The sequence below is a fragment of the Mycena indigotica genome, assembly GCF_014461135.1.
Source record: "Mycena indigotica strain 171206Taipei chromosome Unknown Mind.scaff0004, whole genome shotgun sequence".
NCBI classification, from domain to species: domain Eukaryota; kingdom Fungi; phylum Basidiomycota; class Agaricomycetes; order Agaricales; family Mycenaceae; genus Mycena; species Mycena indigotica.
The window spans coordinates 905,881-928,948 of record NW_023503003.1 but is presented as its reverse complement, the minus strand read 5'-3'; the positions used below and the strand labels follow the sequence as shown (position 1 = coordinate 928,948).

General features: G+C 49.7%; 5 protein-coding genes across 5 annotated transcripts; 3 read left to right on the top strand and 2 right to left on the bottom strand.

Annotated features, from left to right (window-relative positions):
• Positions 1-341: 341 nt before the first annotated feature.
• On the top strand, positions 342-1,840 carry MIND_00415000 (F-box domain-containing protein; the record flags this gene model as incomplete). Its single annotated transcript, XM_037360971.1, has 2 exons — positions 342-1,724; positions 1,787-1,840. The coding sequence occupies 2 exons, from the start codon at positions 342-344 to the stop codon at positions 1,838-1,840; spliced, it is 1,437 nt and encodes a 478-aa protein (XP_037221263.1).
• Positions 1,841-2,445: 605 nt separating this feature from the next.
• On the bottom strand, positions 2,446-3,975 carry MIND_00414900 (AAA-domain-containing protein; the record flags this gene model as incomplete). The annotated part of the gene is made up of 6 exons (XM_037360970.1): positions 2,446-2,462; positions 2,516-3,162; positions 3,213-3,542; positions 3,593-3,740; positions 3,793-3,904; positions 3,961-3,975. 6 exons carry the CDS (start codon positions 3,973-3,975, stop codon positions 2,446-2,448), a joined length of 1,269 nt encoding a protein of 422 aa, XP_037221262.1.
• A 335-nt stretch (positions 3,976-4,310) lies between these two features.
• Positions 4,311-7,506, top strand: MIND_00414800 (uncharacterized protein; the record flags this gene model as incomplete). The annotated part of the gene is made up of 3 exons (XM_037360969.1): positions 4,311-6,675; positions 6,727-7,435; positions 7,488-7,506. 3 exons carry the CDS (start codon positions 4,311-4,313, stop codon positions 7,504-7,506), a joined length of 3,093 nt encoding a protein of 1,030 aa, XP_037221261.1.
• A 2,430-nt stretch (positions 7,507-9,936) lies between these two features.
• On the bottom strand, positions 9,937-13,113 carry MIND_00414700 (F-box domain-containing protein; the record flags this gene model as incomplete). Its single annotated transcript, XM_037360968.1, has 5 exons — positions 9,937-9,990; positions 10,036-11,568; positions 11,624-11,738; positions 11,791-12,898; positions 12,951-13,113. 5 exons carry the CDS (start codon positions 13,111-13,113, stop codon positions 9,937-9,939), a joined length of 2,973 nt encoding a protein of 990 aa, XP_037221260.1.
• A 1,164-nt stretch (positions 13,114-14,277) lies between these two features.
• Positions 14,278-15,754, top strand: MIND_00414600 (Nucleoside phosphatase GDA1/CD39; the record flags this gene model as incomplete). The annotated part of the gene is made up of 3 exons (XM_037360967.1): positions 14,278-14,434; positions 14,487-15,585; positions 15,634-15,754. The coding sequence occupies 3 exons, from the start codon at positions 14,278-14,280 to the stop codon at positions 15,752-15,754; spliced, it is 1,377 nt and encodes a 458-aa protein (XP_037221259.1).
• Between the last annotated feature and the right edge of the window lie 7,314 nt (positions 15,755-23,068).

The window sequence follows — 23,068 nt, the reverse complement described above, 5'->3', positions numbered from 1 at the left end:
GCTATTACCTTCCTTGCCCTCGTAATTTCTTATTCCAAAGCTTGCCATGATGCCCACTCTCTTTTTAAGTTCGTAGCTATACCATACTGTTGTCTTTTAATCACAAGTTTAATCTTTCGGCCCCTTCAGAATGTTATTATTACTCAGTCAATTAGCAGAGTTATAGTGTGCGCGCGCAATATCTTGTGCGCGCGCGGAAAAGTCATGTGCGCGCGCGGAAAAAACTTTTTTGTACAAAAGAACCCTCATAGCGGCTACTTATTGGCGACGTCGTGAATTGGCTTGTCACATTCACATCTGAGATGGTCTGTGACTGAGCCTTCTTTCAGTCCTTCACCGACATGCCTAGACCGGAGTCTGTTGCAGGTCCTCTTCGCGCTCAGCTTGCTGATATCGACATTGAACGAACCGAAATCCATGACCAAATTGCGGGATTACGATCCCACCTTGAGGCACTTGCGGAAAAGCGCAAGGAGGTTACTCAACAACTCGAAAAGATCACTTTTCCCATCTTAACTATCCCACCTGAAATCACCGGGTATATATTCTCCTACTACGCAGAGTACATGGTCGACGAATACGACGAGTATTCGCCATTCATTTTGACGCATGTTTGTCGTTTGTGGCGAGAGATCGCACTTTCGATTCCTAAATTATGGGCGAAGATAAATATGGATGGGATGACAAGCTCTCCGTCTTCAGAGCTTATGCTACGACGCTGGTTCGAACGGGCAGGAACATCTTCTCTCGAGGTTCACGCTCCCTCAGGTTTCAAGTTGGGAGTGGGACGACTGTTTTCGATGCTCACCATATATTCGGACCAAATCGTTTCTCTGACCTGTACAGTTCCATTGCCTCAAAACTGCCCGCTCGATGGAATCTCTGGACGCCTCTCGCGAATGACCCATCTCAGTCTGTTTGTGACGGGACAATCCACACCGATTACCATCTTCTCGGATGCGCCTGCCCTCCGCCGACTGGAGCTCGTGTTCGGGGAAAGCCCTGGTCGGGTTGATCTTCCGTGGGAGCAACTCGTTGAGGTCTCTATCTGTGGCTTCAACCCCAACATACTGGATTCCATTGCCAAGATGAGCCGAATTGAGGCTTTGACCATCCCACGTGCCGAATACATCAGAACCGCGAATACCTTGATGATGCTCTCTCACCTGAAGACACTGGATTGCTCTTTGGTACTGCGGTCAAGTGGTAGCGCAGAATTCCTCCGTTCCTTCAATTGTCCGCATCTCGAAACATTCAGGATTGATTTCCACAAACTCGAAGCCACGGCCGATGCGGTCCATCATTTCTTACACCACAACAATTCCTCTCTGCGTCATCTCAAGCTAAACAATGCGGAAATTCAAGCTGCTTTAAAAGTATTCCAATACACTCCGATGATCGAGCAACTCAGTATCACAAATGCCAAGCATATCGAAGAGCTGTGGTATCCTTTAACATACACCCCCCCGAAAATTTTGCCTGCCCTAAGGAAGCTTGAGATTCATGCGGCATATAACTACATGCCACACGACGATATTGCATCGCTGGTTCATATCCGATCTAGGAGCCTGGATTATGCAAACATGCAGCATGTCTTTTTCGATATGCCTTCTGAAGGCCGTGATTCAATGAGACAAATGCGGCTTGCAGTGCAAACAGAAGGCGGGATGATTGATGGGTGTCAGGTAAAGCTTTCTGGACTTGCGGACCCAACCGCGGAACTAGTAAGTATCCCCCCATCCTTTGTTTGCACCACAAAATATGATCTAACATGGTTTTCGGTTAGTCTCTTGGAAAAATTCCACTTTATTCATTGGCAGATGTTGACGATGGACTATAGTGTGGGCAGTTGAATGCTAGTAGAACTTGTGTTAGACTTAGGTTGTCTACAGTACTGTTACAACTCTTGAAAGAATAGGCATCACGTTATCTTCGACTCTTCAACTATCATGTCCCCATTGTTTAATTGCGAGCGTTGTGCGAGCGTCTCTGCAGCAGAGTCTGGTGGAAATTGACAGTGTGTGAAGGATTCGAAGCTCTCTATGGCAAATCAGCGACACTCACTGCTGAGCGTCACCAAGCTCTCGAACGGCCTTGACATGTCAGTTACCCCATCAACCGTTTCATTGTTCCTATCCTCACTGAGCTTTTTGCTCAGATCCAATATATTCCTTGCCATTCAAAATACGCTTATTTACCAAGGCCACACGGAGGATTGGTCAACTTGGACATAATCAATGCTCAGAAAAAAGACAAATCCCCTGGTCATAGTGGTATCTGTTCAAATAATTTTCAGTCGGGTGAGACACCCATCATATTTGCCCAGAATTATTGCTTAGCTAGTTTATAGCAGCTGGTATACCCTACCATATATGATACACACAAAGATGCAACGTGAGCAGGAAATGCGTGCTCCGCCGTCCGCAGTTACAAGAGAAGTTACTCCTATGCCCCGTCATTCCCTAAATAGGCATCAGTAGCGGCCCCGAAAAAGACGTTAAAGAAGAGAACATACCACTCTCCCGCGTCCAGTCGTCATGCCTCTTGATATCAGCCTCCGTCACTGTCGGCCGTGTACTCGACAAGCTCTTCAGAAAGTCGCCCACTTTCAGCGGCGGCTCTTGAAGCTCATCAGAATCGACATCTGTCCAACTTTTCTCCACTGCATCGGGGTCTCCAGGCGAACATGGTGTCCATTTCCCATCCCCAACGCGCTTGAAATGCGTGGCTCCAAGTACCTTCCTTACCGGCTGCATTAACGCGTCTCGCACTACAATGCTGATGTCAGACCCCGAAAAACCGTCCGTCTGCTCTGCCAAAACGCGATAATCCGCCTTGGACATTTCGCAAGGCGTTTCTCCCACGTGTAGCTCGAACATCCGCTGGCGCGCTTCTGGACCAGGGAGTGGTATGTAGATTCGCTTCTCGAATCGTCGTTTGATCGCATTGTCGAGCTGCCATGGGATATTGGTCGCACCCAGCACAAGAACGCCCGTGTCGTCGTGTCCAACGCCGTTCATTTGTACTAGGAACTCAGTCTTGATACGCCTCGAGCCCTCTGATTCGGCTTCGGAACGAGAGCCAGCAAGCGAGTCGATTTCGTCAATGAAGATGATTGAGGGTTTTTGTTCTCGGGCGAGCTCAAAGAGTTGTTTGACCAGTCTAGCTTGTGTGTCAGTTGCTGGACAAAAAAACGAGAAGACTATATGCACCGTTCTGAATCTCCTTGCCATTTGCTCACGAGGTCGCTGGAACTGACACTGAAGAACGTGCTTTTGGCCTCTGTTGCCACAGCCTTTGCGAGGTAGCTCTTCCCCGTCCCAGGAGGTCCGTAGAGGAGAATGCCTTTCCACGGTGTTCGCTTGCCAGTGAAAAGGTGCGGGAACTTGATTGGGAGAATAACCGCTTCTTTCAAAGACGCTTTTGCGCCTTCGAGACCAGCAACGTCGTCCCATTTCACATTTGGCTTCTCGGACACGATGGCCTGTGAGAGTGCTCCGCGAAGTTTCTCGAGTTCGGGGTCAGATGAAGAGGAGTCGTCTCTGGATCGGAGTTAATGAAAGAGTAGGAGTTATCATAAGACAAGACGTACTTCTTGCCACCCCCACCAGCACCATTTGCGACGGCCGCTTTTTTGTTTTTCTCCCCGTTGACAAGATGCTCTTTGAGCGTTTCAGCTCGAGCTAAGTACTCGTTTATCTTGGCTCGAATCAGTGTCCGCGATTTCTCGTTCTTCTCGTCTAATCTTGGGGAGTGAGTGGCACGATAAACCGCGAGGGGAATGGAACATACACTTCATGGCGAGCATAAAGTAGTCAAGAGCATTCTGGTATTGCTTGTATGCCTCTGCATAGTTCTGTTTTACGTCTTCGTCGATGGCCTTTTGCACGATCTCGATAGCGCGCTAGCGTCTTGTTTTAGAAAAAGGGAGCGAGGAGGTGATTGAGATATAAGACACACATCGAGATTCGACATGAAAGTTGGAAGGAGAAAGAGAGTGACCACTTTTTCCTGATTTCATTTTTCGACCACCACCGACACGACACAAACTCCCCATCACCGAGACGGCCAGTGCTTCCCGCCAGCACTCTCCATCTTTCGCCCATCTCCCCCCGGAAGACGTTGCTGCGCATTTGTGACGTGACGAGCGCTGATTGGCAACGGATTTCACGTCTGCGACGACCGACAACAAGGTCCATTTTGCCAGAAAAGTGTCTGGCAAACCACAAAGTGCGTTCTCGAGCATTTGCTCTCGGTCACCCCCTACTCACTGCGCTGGTGACTGTAGACTAGCGGGGTGATTCTGGTCGATGGCCATACTCGCTCCTCCGGACTGGCAATATTCCCCTAGAGAACCAGCTATGGACAAGGGTCCGTCCCAATCTCAACCACCGGCCTCGTCGTCGTCGTCATCCACTCCCTCCCCACAACCCCAGCCCCAACGACCTTCTCACCCCCAACAACAACAACCAGCCCAATATGGCGCATTCCAGCAACAACCCCAAGGAAGCTGGACCCCATCATTGGCGGCAGCGCCTTTCTATCCTGGCGCATTCTACCATCAACCAGGGCAGGGGACCCCTCCGGTCTATCCAGCGAACAATCCGTATTTCGACCCCGCAAATGCGAATGCCCAGTTGGCGGCCCAGTGGGCTTATCAGCAGATGATGTTTAATGCGGCGGCTGCCCAGCAACACCAGCAACACGAATACTTCCAGCCGCCCCAAATGGCGTTCAACCCCTTCCCCAGCGGGACTCCACCGCCACGACCAGGTCCCAATGATATGCAACAGCAATCTGGTGGCTACCATCCTTACCGCCGGCCGTCGCGTCAGCAGTCATCGTCACAATCCGATTCCCCTCAAACTTCTTCTACAAACGAATGGCGCCCACAGCCACCGTATTCTAAACCCGAGGCATCTGGTTCGTCCAGTTCGGTCAACTCGCAAGGCCGAGTTAGGACAAACAGCAATAACTCGAATAAGGCTACCTCACCCACAACGACGACGAGCAACAACTCGCGCTCTTCTCCAATCCCCAGTAATCGACCGTCTCCAGCGACATCTTCTTCTTCGCAGAGCAACAATGGTATTCCTGCTCCGCCCCGAATTCCACATCACAGAGCTGGCTCGTCGTCGTCAACTCATAGCGCTCATTCAACATCTTCTTCATCAGGCATATCATCTCCCCCTTCGGTTTCAGCCGCCAAGCTAGCCAGACCGAGTCCGCTCAGTCAAGGCGCCATCATTGCACCTTCCCGAACTAGCACTAGTAGCTCTTTGGGTCCCGCTTCAACTACCCGAGCCGAACGTCGTATAAGTCGAGACGACTCCTCCCTCGCTCTCTCGTCCTTATCACTGTTGGCAACACGAGCAGAGGCAGCCAAGTCGGCATCAGCTGGATCATCATCACAAACAGCCACGACGCCAAGCTCGACACTAACAAGTGCTACGCCTCCCGCACCGGCTGTTGTCAAGGGCTCGGGTCTTAAAGGGCGACTACGACGGGCCCTCTCATTCAATTCGAGTGTTGCCCTAAAAGAAGAGCTGGATGATGAGTATGGAGAGGAAGATGAGGAGGAAGGCGGCGGAAACGCTAGTGACGACAGCGATGCTAGCATCAAGGCTAGCGTTGTTAACCCTAAACAACCGAGCCTGGCCAAGACACCGGCCGTGATTCAGAACGCGACACGCAAAGCCGTCCCGCCCGCATCGACTTCTGGGTCGGCTTTTTCTGCTACTTCGGTGGCTTCTTCCTCCACCGCATCAACGCTTCCTGTCGGCCAACAGGTCCCGCTCCCGAAAAAGAAGTCGCGCGCAGCGTCTTTGTTCTCCAATGCCCGTCTTAACGCGAGCACGGACAACATTTCGCTCAGCAGTACCGTCAGCAGTGCGAGTGTGATGATTCGGAAACTGGGGAGTATGGGAAGGCTGGCGAGGCGGAACTCGCTCGCTGGAATCACGGGGCTATTCAAGGATCGGAAAAAGAAGGACAATGAAGGTGGGGAGGACGACAATGAAGAGGGGAGTGGGAAGAAGGACAAGGACAAAAAGAAGAAGGACAAAAAGGCGTCGTCTGGCAAAGGGAGTGCGTCAGAGGCTTCCGTTTCACATGCGACTGCCGAACTCGAGGCTGGCGACTGGAGCGTGCCGACTAACGACAGCACGCTGAAGGGTCTCAGTCCTGCTGCTAAACTTGCGAGACAACATACGCTCAAGAGTAATGCGGAGGCTGCGGCAAAGGCAAAAGAAGCCGCTGCCCGCGCTGCTCAAGCTCAGGCGCAATCCAACGGAAATGGAGTTAATGGGGGTGGTGTACCAACTTGGGAACGGAATACTGCGACTAGACGGGGAGGTGGTGGAATGCAGGTTGCAGAGGATGGGACGAGGGTGTTTGTGGAAGACAGCGGTAGCGAGGGCGAGGATGAGCCACAGCATTATCCAAACCAGCCACAGCAACAATGGGCTATCGACGAGGAAGATGACGAAGACGAGGAATGGGGCATGATTCCTGGCGAAGAGGACGATACTATCAGGCAAGAAATTGCTGATGCCCATCGTCATGAAGAGGGTGGTGATGAGTATGGATATGGGGAAGAAGAGGTCGAGCCATGGGCTGTGGATCTCCGGAGAAGTGTGGAGCGAACACGGGTGCCAACAAAAGGGATTCTGAAAAGTTCGTTGTGTCTTTTTGTTCCTCTTTTTTCTTTGCTCATCTTGGAAACAGACGCAGATACTTATAACCAAGCTGCGTATCTTCCGGAGAACATCCATCATTTTGGAGGAAGTGGGCCATTACCAGCGTTGCGAGCGCGGAGCAACTCATATAATGCGCCAGGTCAAACGGAACTCGGGCCACTAGCAAGGATACCCAGTCCCGATCCAGACCACATTGATGGTCTACACCGACATGGAAGCCATTCTAGCGGTCATGGGCATGGAACAGAAGAGACTTCGTTGGCGGCCAAACGCAGCAGTGTCCCTTCATTACCTCCTCTTGGATTCGATCTCGATCTCGGAGGAAGCATGTTCGAGTCGCCTCAGGTTACTCCGACTGCCGCAACTTACGCCCAAGCTGCAGCAGCTTCTTCGCAGCCACCACCGACACCACCGTCTCCACAAGCTCCCCAACCGGCTCCAGCGAGCTTGTACCAACATCCAGCACTTAACTCGTCCGCGCCAGCTCTAACCACCCTCAATTTTGGTCTTTCCGCGTCGTCTTCGGTTCCCCGTGCGGCCACTGCGCCCGCCAAAAAACATCTCGCGTTTGCCAGCAATTTAAGCGTGTATGACACGTTTAGCGCGAGCACTTACGACCGTCGAAGCGAGCCTGCGACATGGAGTCGGCTGACGCCACAGCTTGCGCAAAGGATCAAGGAGGAGCTGAACAGCTACAAAATGGAGGAAATGGAGGTCCATGCTGCTAGCCGGGTCCAGTAAATTCTTTTTTTTCTCTTCCGATTCTTGGTGCTGACAAGATATTCCTAGTACTCAATTCTTTGTCTAAGTTGGCATCTATTTTACGACCTGTGTTTTCTTTTTTGGATTCTAGAACGACGACGACTTGCCCTCTCGCATCAAACAAACTCCACTGACGACCCTCCGCTATACCCTCCTCACGTGTAATACCTAACTTATTGCACGACCCACCATCCGCACGCTTTTTTCTTTACCACATCTCACTCAAACTCATAGTGCTGGACGGACACTTTGCACGCACTCACTCACTCACGACCAAATCTAAAAAAGCAGAGCGCCCCCAGCCAGCCCAAACTAGTCATTCATTTACGTGTCCCTTACTGTTTTCTGCATCGCTTCCCTGCTATCATTTGCTTCCTTTCGCCGTACATACGAACCTGCCTACTTACTACCTACCAACCCATATCAAAGTACGGTCCTTTCCTCTTTTCCCTCTTACTGTTTGGTGTCTCGTATTATCCTATAATATTGCGCTGCTGATTGACTGCTCATAGTCCAGGAGTGAGTAGAGGGGAGGCTGTGGATGAGTAAGTACGAGTGCGCCGTGATACCGAAATGATGACTTGCTTGTCCAGAGGTGGCTCGTGACGACGAATTCGGACGCAAACCACGAATGTCGATGCTGATTTTTGGCCCGTTGGGAGACTTTGCAAGAGCGGAAAGTTCTTTGAGCATATACATGCTTCCTTGGTTGCACGTTCCATCGCATAGTACCTCATCTGGATGGGCGCTAGACTCGGAGCTATCACTGCCAGTGTCCGACTCAGTGTCCGACTCAGATTCCCACTCATAGTCGTCGTAGTTTGCATTATTGTTCGATATGACAAGCTCGAGATGTAGGATTGGAGTTTCGTCACCCCATGAATACTGGCCGGGGTCCTTAGGGGTGATAGTAGACTGGAATAAACGAAGGTCGGCCAAGGGGGCGCCTATCAGTTCCATGTTCAAACACAGGTGCTGAATACGATAATTAAACCTGATAGTTAGCATATGAATAGCAGAGGAAAGCTCGCTCCAGTGAAGCTCATAGAGATCAAGCCTGCCGAGCCATACTTGAGGAGGGATCCTGGGCAGAATTATGGGCAGCAGAGCCAGGTTCATTCTGACCGTGAGATGTTCCATGTGTGGCGCGGAACGAGTGAGCATCTTTTCAACGGCGGGAGCAAGTTTGGAGTCGAGGCTTGGTATAGATAGCTCGGTGAGAGCGGGGACCACCAAGAGGTCGATGAGTGCAATCATCAGGCCCGAAAAGGGGTGGCTTATGTCATAGATGGTCAGAGACCGAAGGTGCTCAAGTCGTAGCTGGGCAACAAGATGTGTGGGAGGTGTGGTTGCGAAGAGATATTTCAAAGTAAGGTTTTCGAGACAACTAGTTTCGCGAAGGATGAACAAACATGCATTCGTATGGACGCCGACATGAGAGAGCGTGAGTGACTTGAGCTGAGCCCATGGGAGGGAAAGGATGGTTGAATCTATGCCGCGGAGCTTCACGTGTTGCAATAGTGGTGCATTTTCGAATGTGAGGATTGAGGAGAAGGTTACTGTGGCATTCAAGTGGTCGTCGACAACCGGAATATAGTCCGAGTCTTGCTGCGACGCGTAGTCGAGCATGAGGCGACGTAGCATGGGCAAGCAATGCCGAGTCATGGCCAATTCAAGGTCCGCAATAAGAAGAGCTTCCCCATGGATCTTCAGCTCTCCCCATTTCTGCGACGTTGCTAGCAGTTCCGGAAGACTGGAGAGAGGACTGTCGCAATCGATTTCAAGGTCAACATTATCTCCAGCACGATCCAGGCAAGACCGAAAGTGACGTTCTAGCCTCCCTTGCAGCTCTTTGATACCGCAATCATCATCGTAACGTCGATGGAAAATCAACATTCGTCGCCAGAGTGCAGGAAGCTGGAGAACAATGCTACGCCACTGTCTGCAAACGCTAGCGAGAATGAATGGTTTAGGAACCTTCTGGCTGGTAATATCTATGGGCGTTCGATGATACCAGAGGAATATCTCGGCAGTAAGTTCAGTTGGTAGTGTGAGGATTGGGTAAGTGACGCATTTGAGTTTTTCCGTAGCTCGCTGACGCTCAGCGGTGAGTCCTGCTAGTTCGACATACAAGGCATGCATTCGCGTATCGATTGCCTGGAGCTTTTGACGCAATGCCGCTGGCGACGATTGGGACATGAGGGTGGGAGAGAGAGAGAGAAGGTATTATCCCCGAATGGCAGGTGAAGAACCAATTTGGGATGTTGATATTGTCGTTGACAACGACAGTGACCGACTTGGATTTGCAGTACAGCATACTAGTATGCTCAATTAATGAACTGACTGTTAAGCAGTGAACGTGTTCACGTTTAAAACTCATTATGAAGACGTCGCCATTGAGATTTGATTGAGATACTAACAACTCGAGTGATGGGCTTATGCATTATTACTGTTATCAGCAATTCGCATGTTTATGCTACGATTCATTGTCGACATCCGCCAGTGAATAAAGTGGAAATTGTTCATGAGACTAAGAAATGATGAGGATTAATAGTGCGCATGGACGGAGGCATACCACTGCACCAAGGGCGAGCCTCGCAAGACCAGATAGCTCTATCTTACACCCACCAATCCTCCCATTTTCTGGTTCCGCCGCAAATTGTTGTATCCGAGTCGAAATTGAGCCGAAGCCACGAAAAGGCATATTGAAACTAATGCGCTGTATGTCCGATAGCTCCAGATGGCAAGCTCGCGGGTGTATCAGCGACACAATACTTCTGTACGGTATGTCTACCCGAGGCACCTCCACCTCAAGCTCCTTCAGTGCAGGCAGAGGATTTCCGATTCGCCTAGTAGAGAATGCGAGATTGTGCCAAAGCAATTCCATCTGCTGCGAGTCTGCGATACTAAGTTTTTCGACCGTGGGCGTGTATCGAAATAGTTTGAAGGCGATTTCAGTGGTTACCCTGCTCAGCATAAGATGACGAAGAGAGTTTCCAGAACTTAAGAAATGTTGGACTGCGTTCCCTGCGCCGTCATGGTTCTCGAAGTTGATGTTGAATGTTTCTAGATGCGGACATTTGAAGGAACGTAGGAAATCGGTACTATTCGACGATACGAAAGCGGAGCAATCCAGTTCCCTCAATCGAGGGAGCACGACCGAGCGGTGTGCCATCGTTCTGTATGGGGCACATGGAATCGTCAAAACCTCGAGTCGGCTCATCTTGGCAACCAAATCCAGCACGTCGGGGTTGAAGTCAACGTTCTGTATGGTGACCTCGACAAGTTGCTCCCATGGAAGATCGACCTGACCAGGGCTTTGGGTCATATAACACATCGTCAGTCGACGGAGGGACGGCGCATTAGAGAAGATGGTGATCGGCGCATGTTGCTGCCTGATAGTTAGATCGAGGTGGGTCATACGCGAGAGGCATCCGGAAATCCCATCAAGCGAGCAGTTGTCGGGGAGCGGAATGTGACAGCTTAAGGAGGCAATTTGGTTGGAATATACGGTGAGCAGCGAAAACAAGCGTGGGGCTGGAGAGAATGGGGCGGTGATTCGGAGAGAAGAGGGGCCTGCCCGTTCAAGGCACCGGCGTAGCATCAGTTCGGCAGGGAGGGATCCGGAGGTCTCATCGTCGAATCCTGGCATGTGTATCATCGTCCATATCTTGGGAGTTGAGAGAGCAATGTCCCGCCACACATGACAGACATGCGTCAAAACCAATGGTGAAAGGCCCATTACATCGTACAGGTATTCCGCATAGTAGAAGAAAATCTGGCTGGTGATTTCCGGGGGGATGGTTAGAATAGGGAACACGATCTTTTCCTTGAGTTCTTTGGCAACCTCCTTGCGTCTTTGGGCGAGCACTTTGAGATGGGTTCGTAACTGAGCAATTTTGGCGTGTGTTTCGGCACATTGAGTGTCGATGCTATGTAGACGAGCGCGAAGAGCAGAGGCGAGAGGGTTTGGCCTCGGAGTAGCAGCATGCGGTGAAAAGAAGGCCGCGGACATGGCCGTTTTTTGAGAGAAAGCTTCAGTCACAGTCTCGTGATTCGAGTCACGCACGAAGGAAAATACGGTAAAATATTGGTAAAGTAGGTAATTCTTTTAGCAATCATGGTATACTTCATATTGCTCCATGTCACTATCAACTACAGACTGCGGCGGTGTTCTGTATGAGCTGAACCGCCGCGCCAATCGTCCAAGTCGGGCTTTTCGCGGTGTCTCCAACGCCGTGGCCCACCAACACCTCCCTCCTCCCGTCCAGCCTGTACCTGAATGACAGTCAGCGACAGAGATAGCAGCAAGACTAGCAACAGCACGTACCCCGTCGTCAAAAGCCGATGAATAATCGTCAAATCCAAACACCAGCTCGGCATGCGCGCCAATCGGTCCACAATCTCAGACTCCCCCCACACATCCGCCCATACTTCGGGCCCTGCACATACCGCCCGCGCGAGCCACGCAATTTTGTCAACAGTTATGGCTTGCAGCCCCCGCTCAGGCTCTGGGTCATTGTCCACAAGGAGCGGCGCGATACGGTCCGTAAATTGTCGCTTCAGCCAAATCGGAGTCGGGTGGTCGATGGGCAGGATATTGGCGTTGTGGAAGGTCTTGGCGAGAACATCGTCGACAACTGTGGAGCAGGCATCATATCCGCCAATGGTAGTGCCGTCCATAAGATATTCGTCTCCTTGCGGGCGGTCTTGCGAGCCCAGGCGAATCGTCATGTGTTCACTCGTGTCTTTCGCAATGCACGGATTGCTCACTACGGCCGTTGGAGTCCCAGAGATGGCCACTAGAGCAGCGACCCGCTCGTTGACCTGTTGTCGCAGCGAGCGAAGACCATTGTGCTCAAAGATGCGACGATAGAGGTCGTGCGTCCGATTGCCGAGGCGTATAGGGTATTTGTCGTCGTCAAAACCCATGCTAGGCTCGAAAACGAGCTGTGTGTCACTCTCGCTGAGCAGAAGAACGGCAATGTTGGAGTCCTCGAGCAAATGACGCGCGGCGACCCAGCTGAACATTATGTCTTCGCCTGGCTTCATGATCTCAACACTTCCCAGGGCTACGGGGAACGGAGAGCGGCTTTGCAGTATTCGCTCGACAGAATGTAACAGGTTGTCCCGCTGTGGTTGCCCCAATGAGCGCAGACTCCTAGACGAAGCCCGCATGAGAAGAGGTGTGCAAGCGTGTTGGTCAGCCGGAATGACGTCCATTGCATATCGTATTAGCGGCTGGAAAGCCTCTTTCGCATTCATCGACTGTTCGGCGTAGGCATGAAGCGAGTTCTCCACGGCAGTTTGGTAAGAAATGGTAGAGCGGTATTGCAATGATGAAGAGAAGTTGTGGATGTGTAGGCGCGTTCCCGTGCTGTCGCCGTCAATTATGATAGCGTAGCGCGAGCTAGCAGCGGTGTTTGCCAAAGATGGCTCTAAAGTTGTCTTTTGAAGTATGCTCTTTGAACGAGAAATGAAACGGCGCACCTTCCTGTTCAAGTGCAGACATAAGCTCTTCTTTGTGGACTGTTGTGTACCACATAGCCAGCGACAGCCCGAGGCCAAGAAGGAGGCGTTTTCTCCAAAAACGCGGGGGAAGTTTGTGAACAGGTGGGGCGGTTTCGTCAAGGAGTCCGGTATATTTCATCATGCTACCGATGGTAGATGGCGGGCAGGAGCAGGCGAGGGAGGCGCGTGAGACATGGAGAGTCTCCAGTCAGTCGAGACGAGACGAGGCGCGAAAGAGTGTTTTGTCACGTGTGACGTGACGTGACGGCTCTGCTGACCGCGACGAACACCGACGAAAGGCCACAAGCTCGGAAACCACATTCTTCGGCGGAATGTCTCGCAGAAGTACCGAGCGGAGGGCTGCGCCGGCCCAGCTATGGTATTGAAGAATCGTCCTTTGTGGCTTCCCATCGAAGTGCAGTCAATGAAATGCCGAATCTCTCCCTGGCTGCCACCACTAGGAGGCTACTACGATACCCCGTGCGCTAACTTGGCTTTGTCTGTCCGAAGTCACCAAACAGACAAAGTCCGGACCGCTCGACGCAATATGAATTGGTATACTAGCATGCAACTTTCAGAGGTGACTGACGTAGACCTATGGTAAGTTTTTTTAATAACTTGAAGTACTTACTCCTTCCAGTGGACTTTTGCGGAGAAGCCTAAGTGCGACGCGAGATCCGTCAAGAGAGAGATAAAAACTGACTGGTTCCAAGTCAAATTGGGGTCAGCCTCGATCTGTATGTGGCACTGGTGGCTCCTACTCGACTGATACTGCACGGAAAACCTGAGTGATCGTTACACTTACACCTCCAAGTCAAGTTTGTGAACACCGAAAGTCTCTTTCATAACTCTATGCTGAGCTTCATTCAAGTTTGCCTTTTCCTTTCAACTTTGTGCTCGCGGCTGAAGCCTATCTCCTAGCTTGGCAGAGGATGTCTGCGTGAACTTGAAAGAACCTTCAATTGTTAACTCCTGTTGTTTCGCCGGGGGTTTACGATCGGTCCACGAAACATTATCCGAGTCCGTAAAAGAGACAAGTAACAAGTTGACTTCAGGACTATAATAATATTTACTACTCAGCGTTATATCTGGTCAGTGGTAATGCGCGAGGGATACTAGTACGAGAACCAAACTAGAGCTCTGGGTTTAAATTGAAAGCGGCGCTCTCCATCCAACAGACACGTCATGTCACCTTCGAGTCACACCCCAGACTTCTCTCATCCGCAGCATCCCGTCCCGCGCCATTTGCCTCCTCTCAGCTCTGCCAGCCATCCTCGCCCGCCAGCGCATAACGAGCGCTTGACAAATGATGGCGGAGCGCAACGTGCAATATGGGCCCTCGCATTCTCATCAACCCTTAGGCTGGGGTTTCTGGCGGAACTGTCTCCTGCTCGGTCTCTGGATGTTCTTATCACTTGACTCCGCGGCAGCGCACTTGGAGGGGCTACTCGTAGAACAAAATGGTGCGCTCACCGTTGTTGCTTGAGCACCGTGTCACAACACCTCCAATTTCAGACGCGTTCTCGCCAAGTGACCCAAGTCCGCCAACGCCTAGCGTTCGATACGCCGTTGTTATTGAAGGTGGAAGCACTGGCACGCGACTGCATATTCACGCCTTTTCCGTGTCATCCCGATACCTCTCCACTGCCTTTTACCGGAATGCTGCGGGGAGCGGTTCCTTGCCGTCACTGCATACTTACTCTGAACGACCAGAAGATGTAACCAAATCTCTGGGGCCGCTGATAGAACACGCATTGGATGCTATTCCAGCCACACAACATGCTTGCACGCCGCTCTTCATGCGGGCTTCAGCGGGGATTCGGTTATTAAGTCCGCCACACTGGGACGGCCTTCTCAGCTCTGTTGAAAAATTTCTGCGAGACAGCAGTGTCTCTCCATTCCCTGTCCCTCACGATGGGGTTGGAATCATGGAGCCGGGAGAAGATATGATGTACGCTTGGATCGCTGCGCGCCATCTTTTGCAAGATTCCAATGATGTCGCCATCCTCTCGCTGGGTGGGGGCAATGCCGAAGTTGTATTCGAGCCCAGCGTAGGCTTCGACGACTACAAATACTCTTTGCGGCTGGGCAACCGCACACACGATGTCTACCGCCGGACCTTTGACCACACTGGGCTTCACACGCTGCGCCAGCAGGTCTACAGCCACATCGTGGGTGTCTCCCATGATGCTCGCATCAGCAACCCGTGCATTGCGAAAGGGAAGACCGAATATGCAACACTTTATCCCGGCGTATATGAAGGGGGAACATACATCATGGACGGCACGGCCATTGGTGACTACGAGGCGTGCACCACCATCGTCGACACTATGCTCGCTCCGACCTTTGACAACGCGAATATCCTGATTATCGACCCCCGGACACAAATCTGGCTGATGTGGTATTACACGGACCGCATCCAGCCGCTCCTCACCGAAGAAGACGACCTGCAGACCATCACAGTCGGCAAGATTGCGGGGCTTGCGCAGACGGTCTGTGCTGGGCCGGAAGCATGGGCCGACGTCTGGGGCGCGTCGAAGATTGTGGACCGACTCTCTCAAAGGCCGAGCTGGTGTCTGGATCTCACGATCATCCACCGCGTTTTGACTAATGGGTACGTGCTGTTGCTCGTTTGGACTGCATTTGTTGATGTGCTGGTAAGGTTTCGGCTGGAGGCAGCGAGAGAGGTGATGGTGGGACGGAGCGTTGCAAAGACAGAGCCACATTGGACGATTGGGGCAGCAATGCAGCTGATGCAGAATACGCCGGGTGTCTGTCGTTGATCGTGGCATGGTTGGCTCGTTTTAGTACTTAAACAAGTGGCAAGTGCAACTAGTTGCAGAGTCTTGTAGTAAGTATTACAAGTACATCTCAGTTGTGCAGGACTTGAACACTACGGTTTGGTTTCCTTAGCATTAAGTAGTCTTCGTGTGTGACTATGAGTGAGTCAGCCTGAGAGTGATGGTGGGTGCCAGTGCCCAGGAACTGCCAATGTTACCGTTACACCATTGAGAGTAGTGCTGTCCAATTATGATTATGAATACGAAATTTTCATAATTTATTCATATTCATAATATATTCTCTCTGCTGGAGCATATTATAATTGTATTCATATTCATAATCATAATTGGGCTCAGAATATGAATATATTATGAATATATTCAATTATATTCAAGCTTCACAAGTCTGCACATAGTGCATATAATCCACCTTATCTCATGGTTTATTGAACCACTCCTTGGTTATGGTTGTTTCTGTGGCCAATTTTGCAGTCATTGAGGCATGCATATCTGTCATCCTATGCTTGATGCTGGAGTCTGGAGACCAGGTGCCCTACAGAGATGCTCTTTGCAGCCATAACCAGGATTGGTAACATAGCCTGGATATTCTACAACAAGATATTAAGCTGAACAAAACTCTAGCCTAGGTCAAGTATGATACCTTCACCAGCGAAGAGTATCATCAAAGTCCAGGGTAGCAATATAAAGGTCAACTTCAGCCTTCTGTCAGGGCTGGATATGGATATTGTCCGGCCTGATTTACTGCCAAAAGCCATTGATATGGTAAAGACTGAGTTTGAAGATGTTGCTACTGCTGCTAGTACAGGCTACAGAGCTAGTACCTCTGGCTGAAGGGCTTGCTGGTGTATTTGAATATAATTAATTATGGCCAAGGTATAATATATTATATTCATAATATATTCATATTCATAATCACTCATATTCAATGGGTCTGAATATGCAAAGGGCATAATATAATCATATTTATTCGAATATATTCAAAATATATTCTAGCATAATATAATCGTGGACAGCACTAATTGAGAGTGACCCGTCGAAAAGCTTCACCTCTTTGTGCTCGCTCTCGGCCTCAGAAGCATGATGTAAATAATAACACACCGTACTGCAATAATGTTAAATAAGCATCATAGGCTTTGGCAGCATAATGTATACATGGATGCATAATGCATTGGGTGAGAAAAAACACTGTATATATGATGTACGGTGTACTTCCAAATGCTGTATAAGTTCCACATATACATATATGCATAATATGAGATATATCCAAAGCTATGATTGAAAAATGTTTGCATGAGAAAGTTAGTGGAAATACATCAAGTTTTTCTTGCCCCAAACACCTAATTAAAAGTGTCACATAATTATTTGGTCCTGAAAAATCTTTTGACAGTGTCTTTTGGGCCTAAACTTGAAAACTCAAATATTAGTAGATAAAAGAATATATTCTTGATTTTATATACTGTTGAAAGTTTATAGAGCATGTAACTTCAATGAGATTAGTATCTAAAATTGACAAGGCAGGAGTCAACAAGTAAGTAGTTTGTTTTATGTATATAGAAAAATATATTATTATAATAGAGGCTCATAGCTCACAGAGATACACACTATTGTTATTAAAATGGTTCAAAATAGTGCTGGCCATAAATAGATATTTTTTGAATAAATATTGAATATATTCTCTAAATACTATGACTATAATACTTCAGCCTGACCAAAATCCTAAATATGAACAAGTATGCTTATAATATAACATGATTTGAGTCTAGTATATTATCAAGCTTGTATATTTGATTATATTCACATCCTAGTATTTAGGTCTAGAGTTCACATATTCTCAATCAAGCAGTCAGACTGAGAGAGAGATGTAGCAATAAATACAATAGAATATTTAAGATGAGCTGTTGTCTTTTACTTTAATTTGTGGTCCCTAACTTTATTCATATACACTTTTGTGATGGAAATGACAATGAATTGGTTCATGTAATTATTGGTATAGAAGGACAGGTACACCTGCAAAAGACTTATGATATGATAATGACAGCCTCTCTAAAGGTTACAATTATATATTTGAGTATATTATTTGAATACACTCATATTGTATTCAATATCTGCAGCTGAGTATAAATATAATATACTACAAATATATCATCTTGCTTAATAGGTGAATCTGATATGAGTATACTTACTATAATATCTGGAATATACATTGTATTCATATCTGGCCAGTACTTGTCAAACCCTGGGTTCAAGAAACCTTTTTCTGCGCCGTTTAAACCTTTTATTTTGGCCCTGGTTGATAAGATAAGACAAGGAGGAGATAAGATGGACGATAAGATGGTGATTGGATCATCAGATGTCGATGCTGATGTTGATTGACAGCGTGGAGTTGGACATGAGGCAAACAGCACGTAAAGGCATGGCTAAAGTATGATGTCATTGCCTCTCATATTAGGCATGGTAAACACATGGTAGTAGTGTATATAAGTAGAGTAGATTTTGTCTTGTACCCCAGTCTTCGAATTGTATCATCTTTACCAATATCTTTTCATGGTGCTTCTTGCTTGCCTTCACTGGCCAACTGGCATCCTCTGAATTGGTGTTGTTTGTGACAGTATTATTGCCTTCATTGAAATTTTTAAAAATGTTTGGGGTGTCAACACTAAAGTTGTTATGGATCATGGATAAGACCCAGCCTGTTCTAGTGCCAAGCAACCAGGGGCCTGGAACATTCAGTATGCAATAACAGGGAACACACATCTCAATATATACAAAAGTGATCGCTGATGTGTCACTTGGATTGCCTGGATAAGACACTAAGTCACATTGCTGGCAGCTGAATAGGTAGCCTCCTGTCACACTTGGAGAAACAAAGCCAGAGAACTGAAGAATAAGGAATCAGACCAGGATGAGATGGTTATTGCCTGGGTTCTGGAGCTCTTAGCCTGCATCATCTGCTGAGGCTCAGCACTTAAATTGGAGAGAAAACAGACCCCATGTTATTCTGGTAGCCTGTTGCTTCAAGCTCAGCCGGGGAACTGAACTCTAGGTAAGCATAATGTTTATAAATGGTTTTATACTGCATTTGTACTGACTGATATCAGCTCAGGCTCTGTATCTGTGAGGATGAATACCCTGTAGGCTTAGATGTTATGCATTATCAGGAAGGGCTAGTACAGGAAGAGATAAGTCCCTGACATCTTTGGACTTGGCCCGCAACACACAGCACGTGATGATGGGAACATGTGCCCCAGTAGGAGGAACACACACGTGGGAAGCACATGACCGAAAACGACACGTCGAGCCGTCGCCGAGCCCAACTCGACACCAGATCGTCCCCTCTACGGCCAGGAACGAGGGCAAGGAGGAGCAGGAGAAGGCCAGGGTGTCCAATCACCCCTTTGCGGGCCCACGTATATAATGCGCAATAGCGTACCATGTACTCTATCGCTTAGATCGTCTGAAGAACTACTTCTCTCCGTGCAAGGAGGAATCACCAACTCATCAGGCCGATACGACCCGATTCGAACCTTCGACCACCGCAAACGACAAGGGACCGAGTTTACGGGCCCTTTCGGTTTCGATCTACCCTGCTTGTTGTACTTGCGGGCCCGACTAGGAAATGATGGGGCAGACTCCCTTGCAAACGAGGGCGCAAGAAAGCCAGAGGCGAGTGATCTCTTTGATACTGAAATCCCGCCCGAGCTCAGGCTACCAGACATGCAGTTGTCAGGAATGACCCAGTCCAAGGTCTACAAGGTAATACAGAGCACAGAACAGGCGCTGCCTGCTTACCAAAGGAAACTAAACAGAGCAGACACGACGAGCAACCTAGATCTTGCCCGCCAAGCGGCGGTAGACCCCAAGGGCAATTTGCCGACAGCGCACTTAATATGGAAGGGCTCGAGGAACGAGGTGTTCAGCAGGAATACGCAATACTTCCTATGGATGCCGCTGCACAACGGCTACAAGGTGGGTAAGTATTGGCGGAATATCCTGGGCTACAACGAGCGGGAACAGTGCCCATCGTGCCATACCGAGGAGACAATGAGACACATCCTGACGGAGTGCCCGACAACTGGCCAACACGACATCTGGGACCTGGTCACTGCAACGTGGCAGAAGAAGACGGGACACCTAGTACGCCCCCACCTACAGGGAGATTCTAACGTGCGGAGTGATAAAGAAGTACAACGCGAACGGGAAGACAAATAAAGCACTGACTAGACTGTACAGGATCCTAGTAGCAGAGTCAGCCTACCTGATATGGTAGCTGCGCCTTGAGCACCACATCCAGCAGGACGGCATGGACCCCGCGAGCAAGCGGGAGATCCACAATAGGTGGTATCAGCAGATCGACATGCGCCTCGAGCTTGACCGCCAGCTAACAAACAGGACCAAGTGGAAGAAGAAGGCCCTCTCCCCCGCGCTTGTAATCAACACATGGTGGAGGCTGCTAGCAGATGAAGACATACTCCCAGCGGATTGGACAAATCCCACTGAGGTGCACCAGGTTTTGGTGGGTCGGGAGGCGCTAATGAATGGGTAGTTTACCAGGCTGCCAGCCCAACCCCACACAATGCGACCGGCGAGCTATAACAGCGGACCGGCGTAAGTGCAGTTGTGCATTTCCTGGTGGTGGATGTGTCGGATGAGGTTTCTTGGTTTTGCCTCATAAACTAACTTTGGACTTCAGAAAACAAATGATTTGGCTCTCATGAACCCCAAGGGGCAAGGAGGACTCGGTATATTAGTTATGTATGGAGTATTTCTGAATTCTACATAAGTTCCACAGATAAGTCCCTGTCGATTTTGGACTTCAGGAAGGGCCAGCATGATTGGATACCTGCTAAACTTGTCAACTTTTTTGGACTTAGTTTTTTTTACCTATCTCACTTCCTTGTACCTCCAACATCTCCTCGATGGTGTATCGGTAACATATGAGCTTCTCATGAAAAATTGAAAAAGACGCTCGAGCGCGGGGTTCGATTCCCCGTCGGGGAAATCTTTTGTGACTTCTGTCCCAGATTGTTTTACCGGGATCACCTGTTTTCTTTCCGTTTGCGGTTAGTTGTTGCTTCACCGTCATTGCTTTCTCCGTCTTTCTACCCTACTTTTACTTATAGTAGCACCATCTTGCGGTTGTTTTTGTATTTTTATGAAGATCATCATTCACTGTCACAGTGTGTCACATCACATCACTCTCTCTCTCTCTCTCTCACGTTCATGACCGACTTTCCGCATTGACTGTTGTTGCAGCACCGGACGACCTGCGTTCCTCACTCAGCATGATAGCGCGTTTGGCTCTGACTTCCACACCGCGGCTTGGCAACCCCTCCTTCGGCAACTCTCGAAGCGCTTTTGTCAGACTGGCGCTCGCGACTCGTCACTTGCTCCTTCCTCGAGGCTGCGCTCAAAGTCTGGAAAGATACTAAGCTCAGTTTTCCGCGGGTCTAACACGCAAAGGAACGCGAAGCCTGCTCACAGCAGTTTAGCATGGTCTTTTTTCATCTGGTCGGATGGCTTCTCTGCGGCTCCTGATTCCTGGCTCCGAAAGCGGCGGACCTGTTAGCGCTGGGCGAAGAAAAGAGGAGCGTTCTTCAAGAGAAGGAATCTTACTGGGACCACTCGGACCAATGCATCTCAATGTAAGCTGACCACTTTGACTCCCCGTGTATCACTGTTGGAACACGGACAGGTCTTCACTTACTAGTAGATAGACCACGGCGCGGCCACTGGATCCCGAGGCGGGCGTACTGGCTGGGTAAAGAGTAACAGGCTGGGTGTCCTTCGGTCGCGGTCCGTGCCCATATATTGGTGTGAGCATTCGTTGACTAATATACGCCTATATTCAGGTCTTTCGTGCCTCTAATCTGGCCACGAGACCCATTCCGAGTCTTTCCATGACGCAAACCTTTGGTACCTTAAGAAGTCGCCGCCTTGGCTTAGATGGGCGAAGGCTGCGGCGTTTGCCAGTCCGAGACTTGCGGACTAGCATAAATAGCAAATTTCGAGAAGGGATGAGTATATTATGGAAGTGTGTTGTCTTCTCGCTATACATATGGGGACATGTGCTGACTGCGTCTAGCATCAGAATTTTCATCACTCTCGTCTTCGTCGATATTCCATAGAGCGTCACGAGCATGCAATACAGATCCCAAGCCACCCACGCGTCTACGTCTCCGCCGCTCGAAAAGTCGAAGCATTTCCTTTGGTCGGTGAATTCTGGCTCAGGCCTACGCGCGGCGTCTGCCAATCGACTCCGAGACTGGCGGACTAGCGTAAGGAACGGCTTCGAGAAGACATAAGTACGCAGTCTTACTAGTAACGTGGGTGTTTGTTGTTCTTGCCATTCGGCTACAATCGCAGGGATGATGGTGAAGATGTATTGCTGCCTCCCTTAGCTTAGTACGCCCCTCTTCGGGCCATCAGCGGAGCGAATATTCTGTCTGACGCCGGTCCTGGTGATTCCCAGAGTCCGGGTCGTTGTCGGTCGGTCCACGGCATACCAATGAGGGTGTGCGCTGACTGCCTTCACAGGTTACGGCCACTTCCAAGGCTCCGCGTCCCAAAGCTCTAAATCCAATAGTCAATCGCCTCGCGCAAACTCTGACGCGGACCTCACCGATCAGAGCCTTCGAAAGCCGCGGTGTTTCCTCAATCGGAGCCTGGCCATGGTCTTCCAATGGACTCCGAAACGGGCGGACCAGTGCTCGGCTAGCGCAACCAGATAATTAATCTGAATGGCTTCGAGGGGATTCCTTTTCGTCAATAAGGTGTGTTATCTCTGGTGCTGCTTTGGGCTCACCATACGAATGATATCAGCTCGTGCTGACCATCGCTTTGCAGACGACGATAATTCACCCAACTATCAGTATTTCCGACGCGTCTCTTTGTTCCAATTGCCAAGCTGCCCTGATCCACCACTATGGCGGCTTCGCCGCTTCGATTTTCAAGGTTCGGAGCGCCACAAACCGGGCTCCGATGGCCCCGGGGCCCAGCGCTGACTCGTCACCTGCTGGGGGACGTGACACGTCTTGAAATCCCTTCTATCGAACGTTTGGGTCGAACCTTCGTCGTCGTCTATCGAGCGATGGCGAATGTCCACATGCTAGTTCCTCCATTATAAAATCATCGATGCAGTGGGAATGCCTTTCCATCCAGCCAACCTCCCCCCATCGCATCATCACTCCTCAAAGTCCTCACAATGCCGAGCCCTCTCACTAACACCTTCACTTTCGGCTTTTCCAGCCCGTCCACGCGCAGCCCAGCGACGAAGACCATCACTAGATCGCTGCTCGC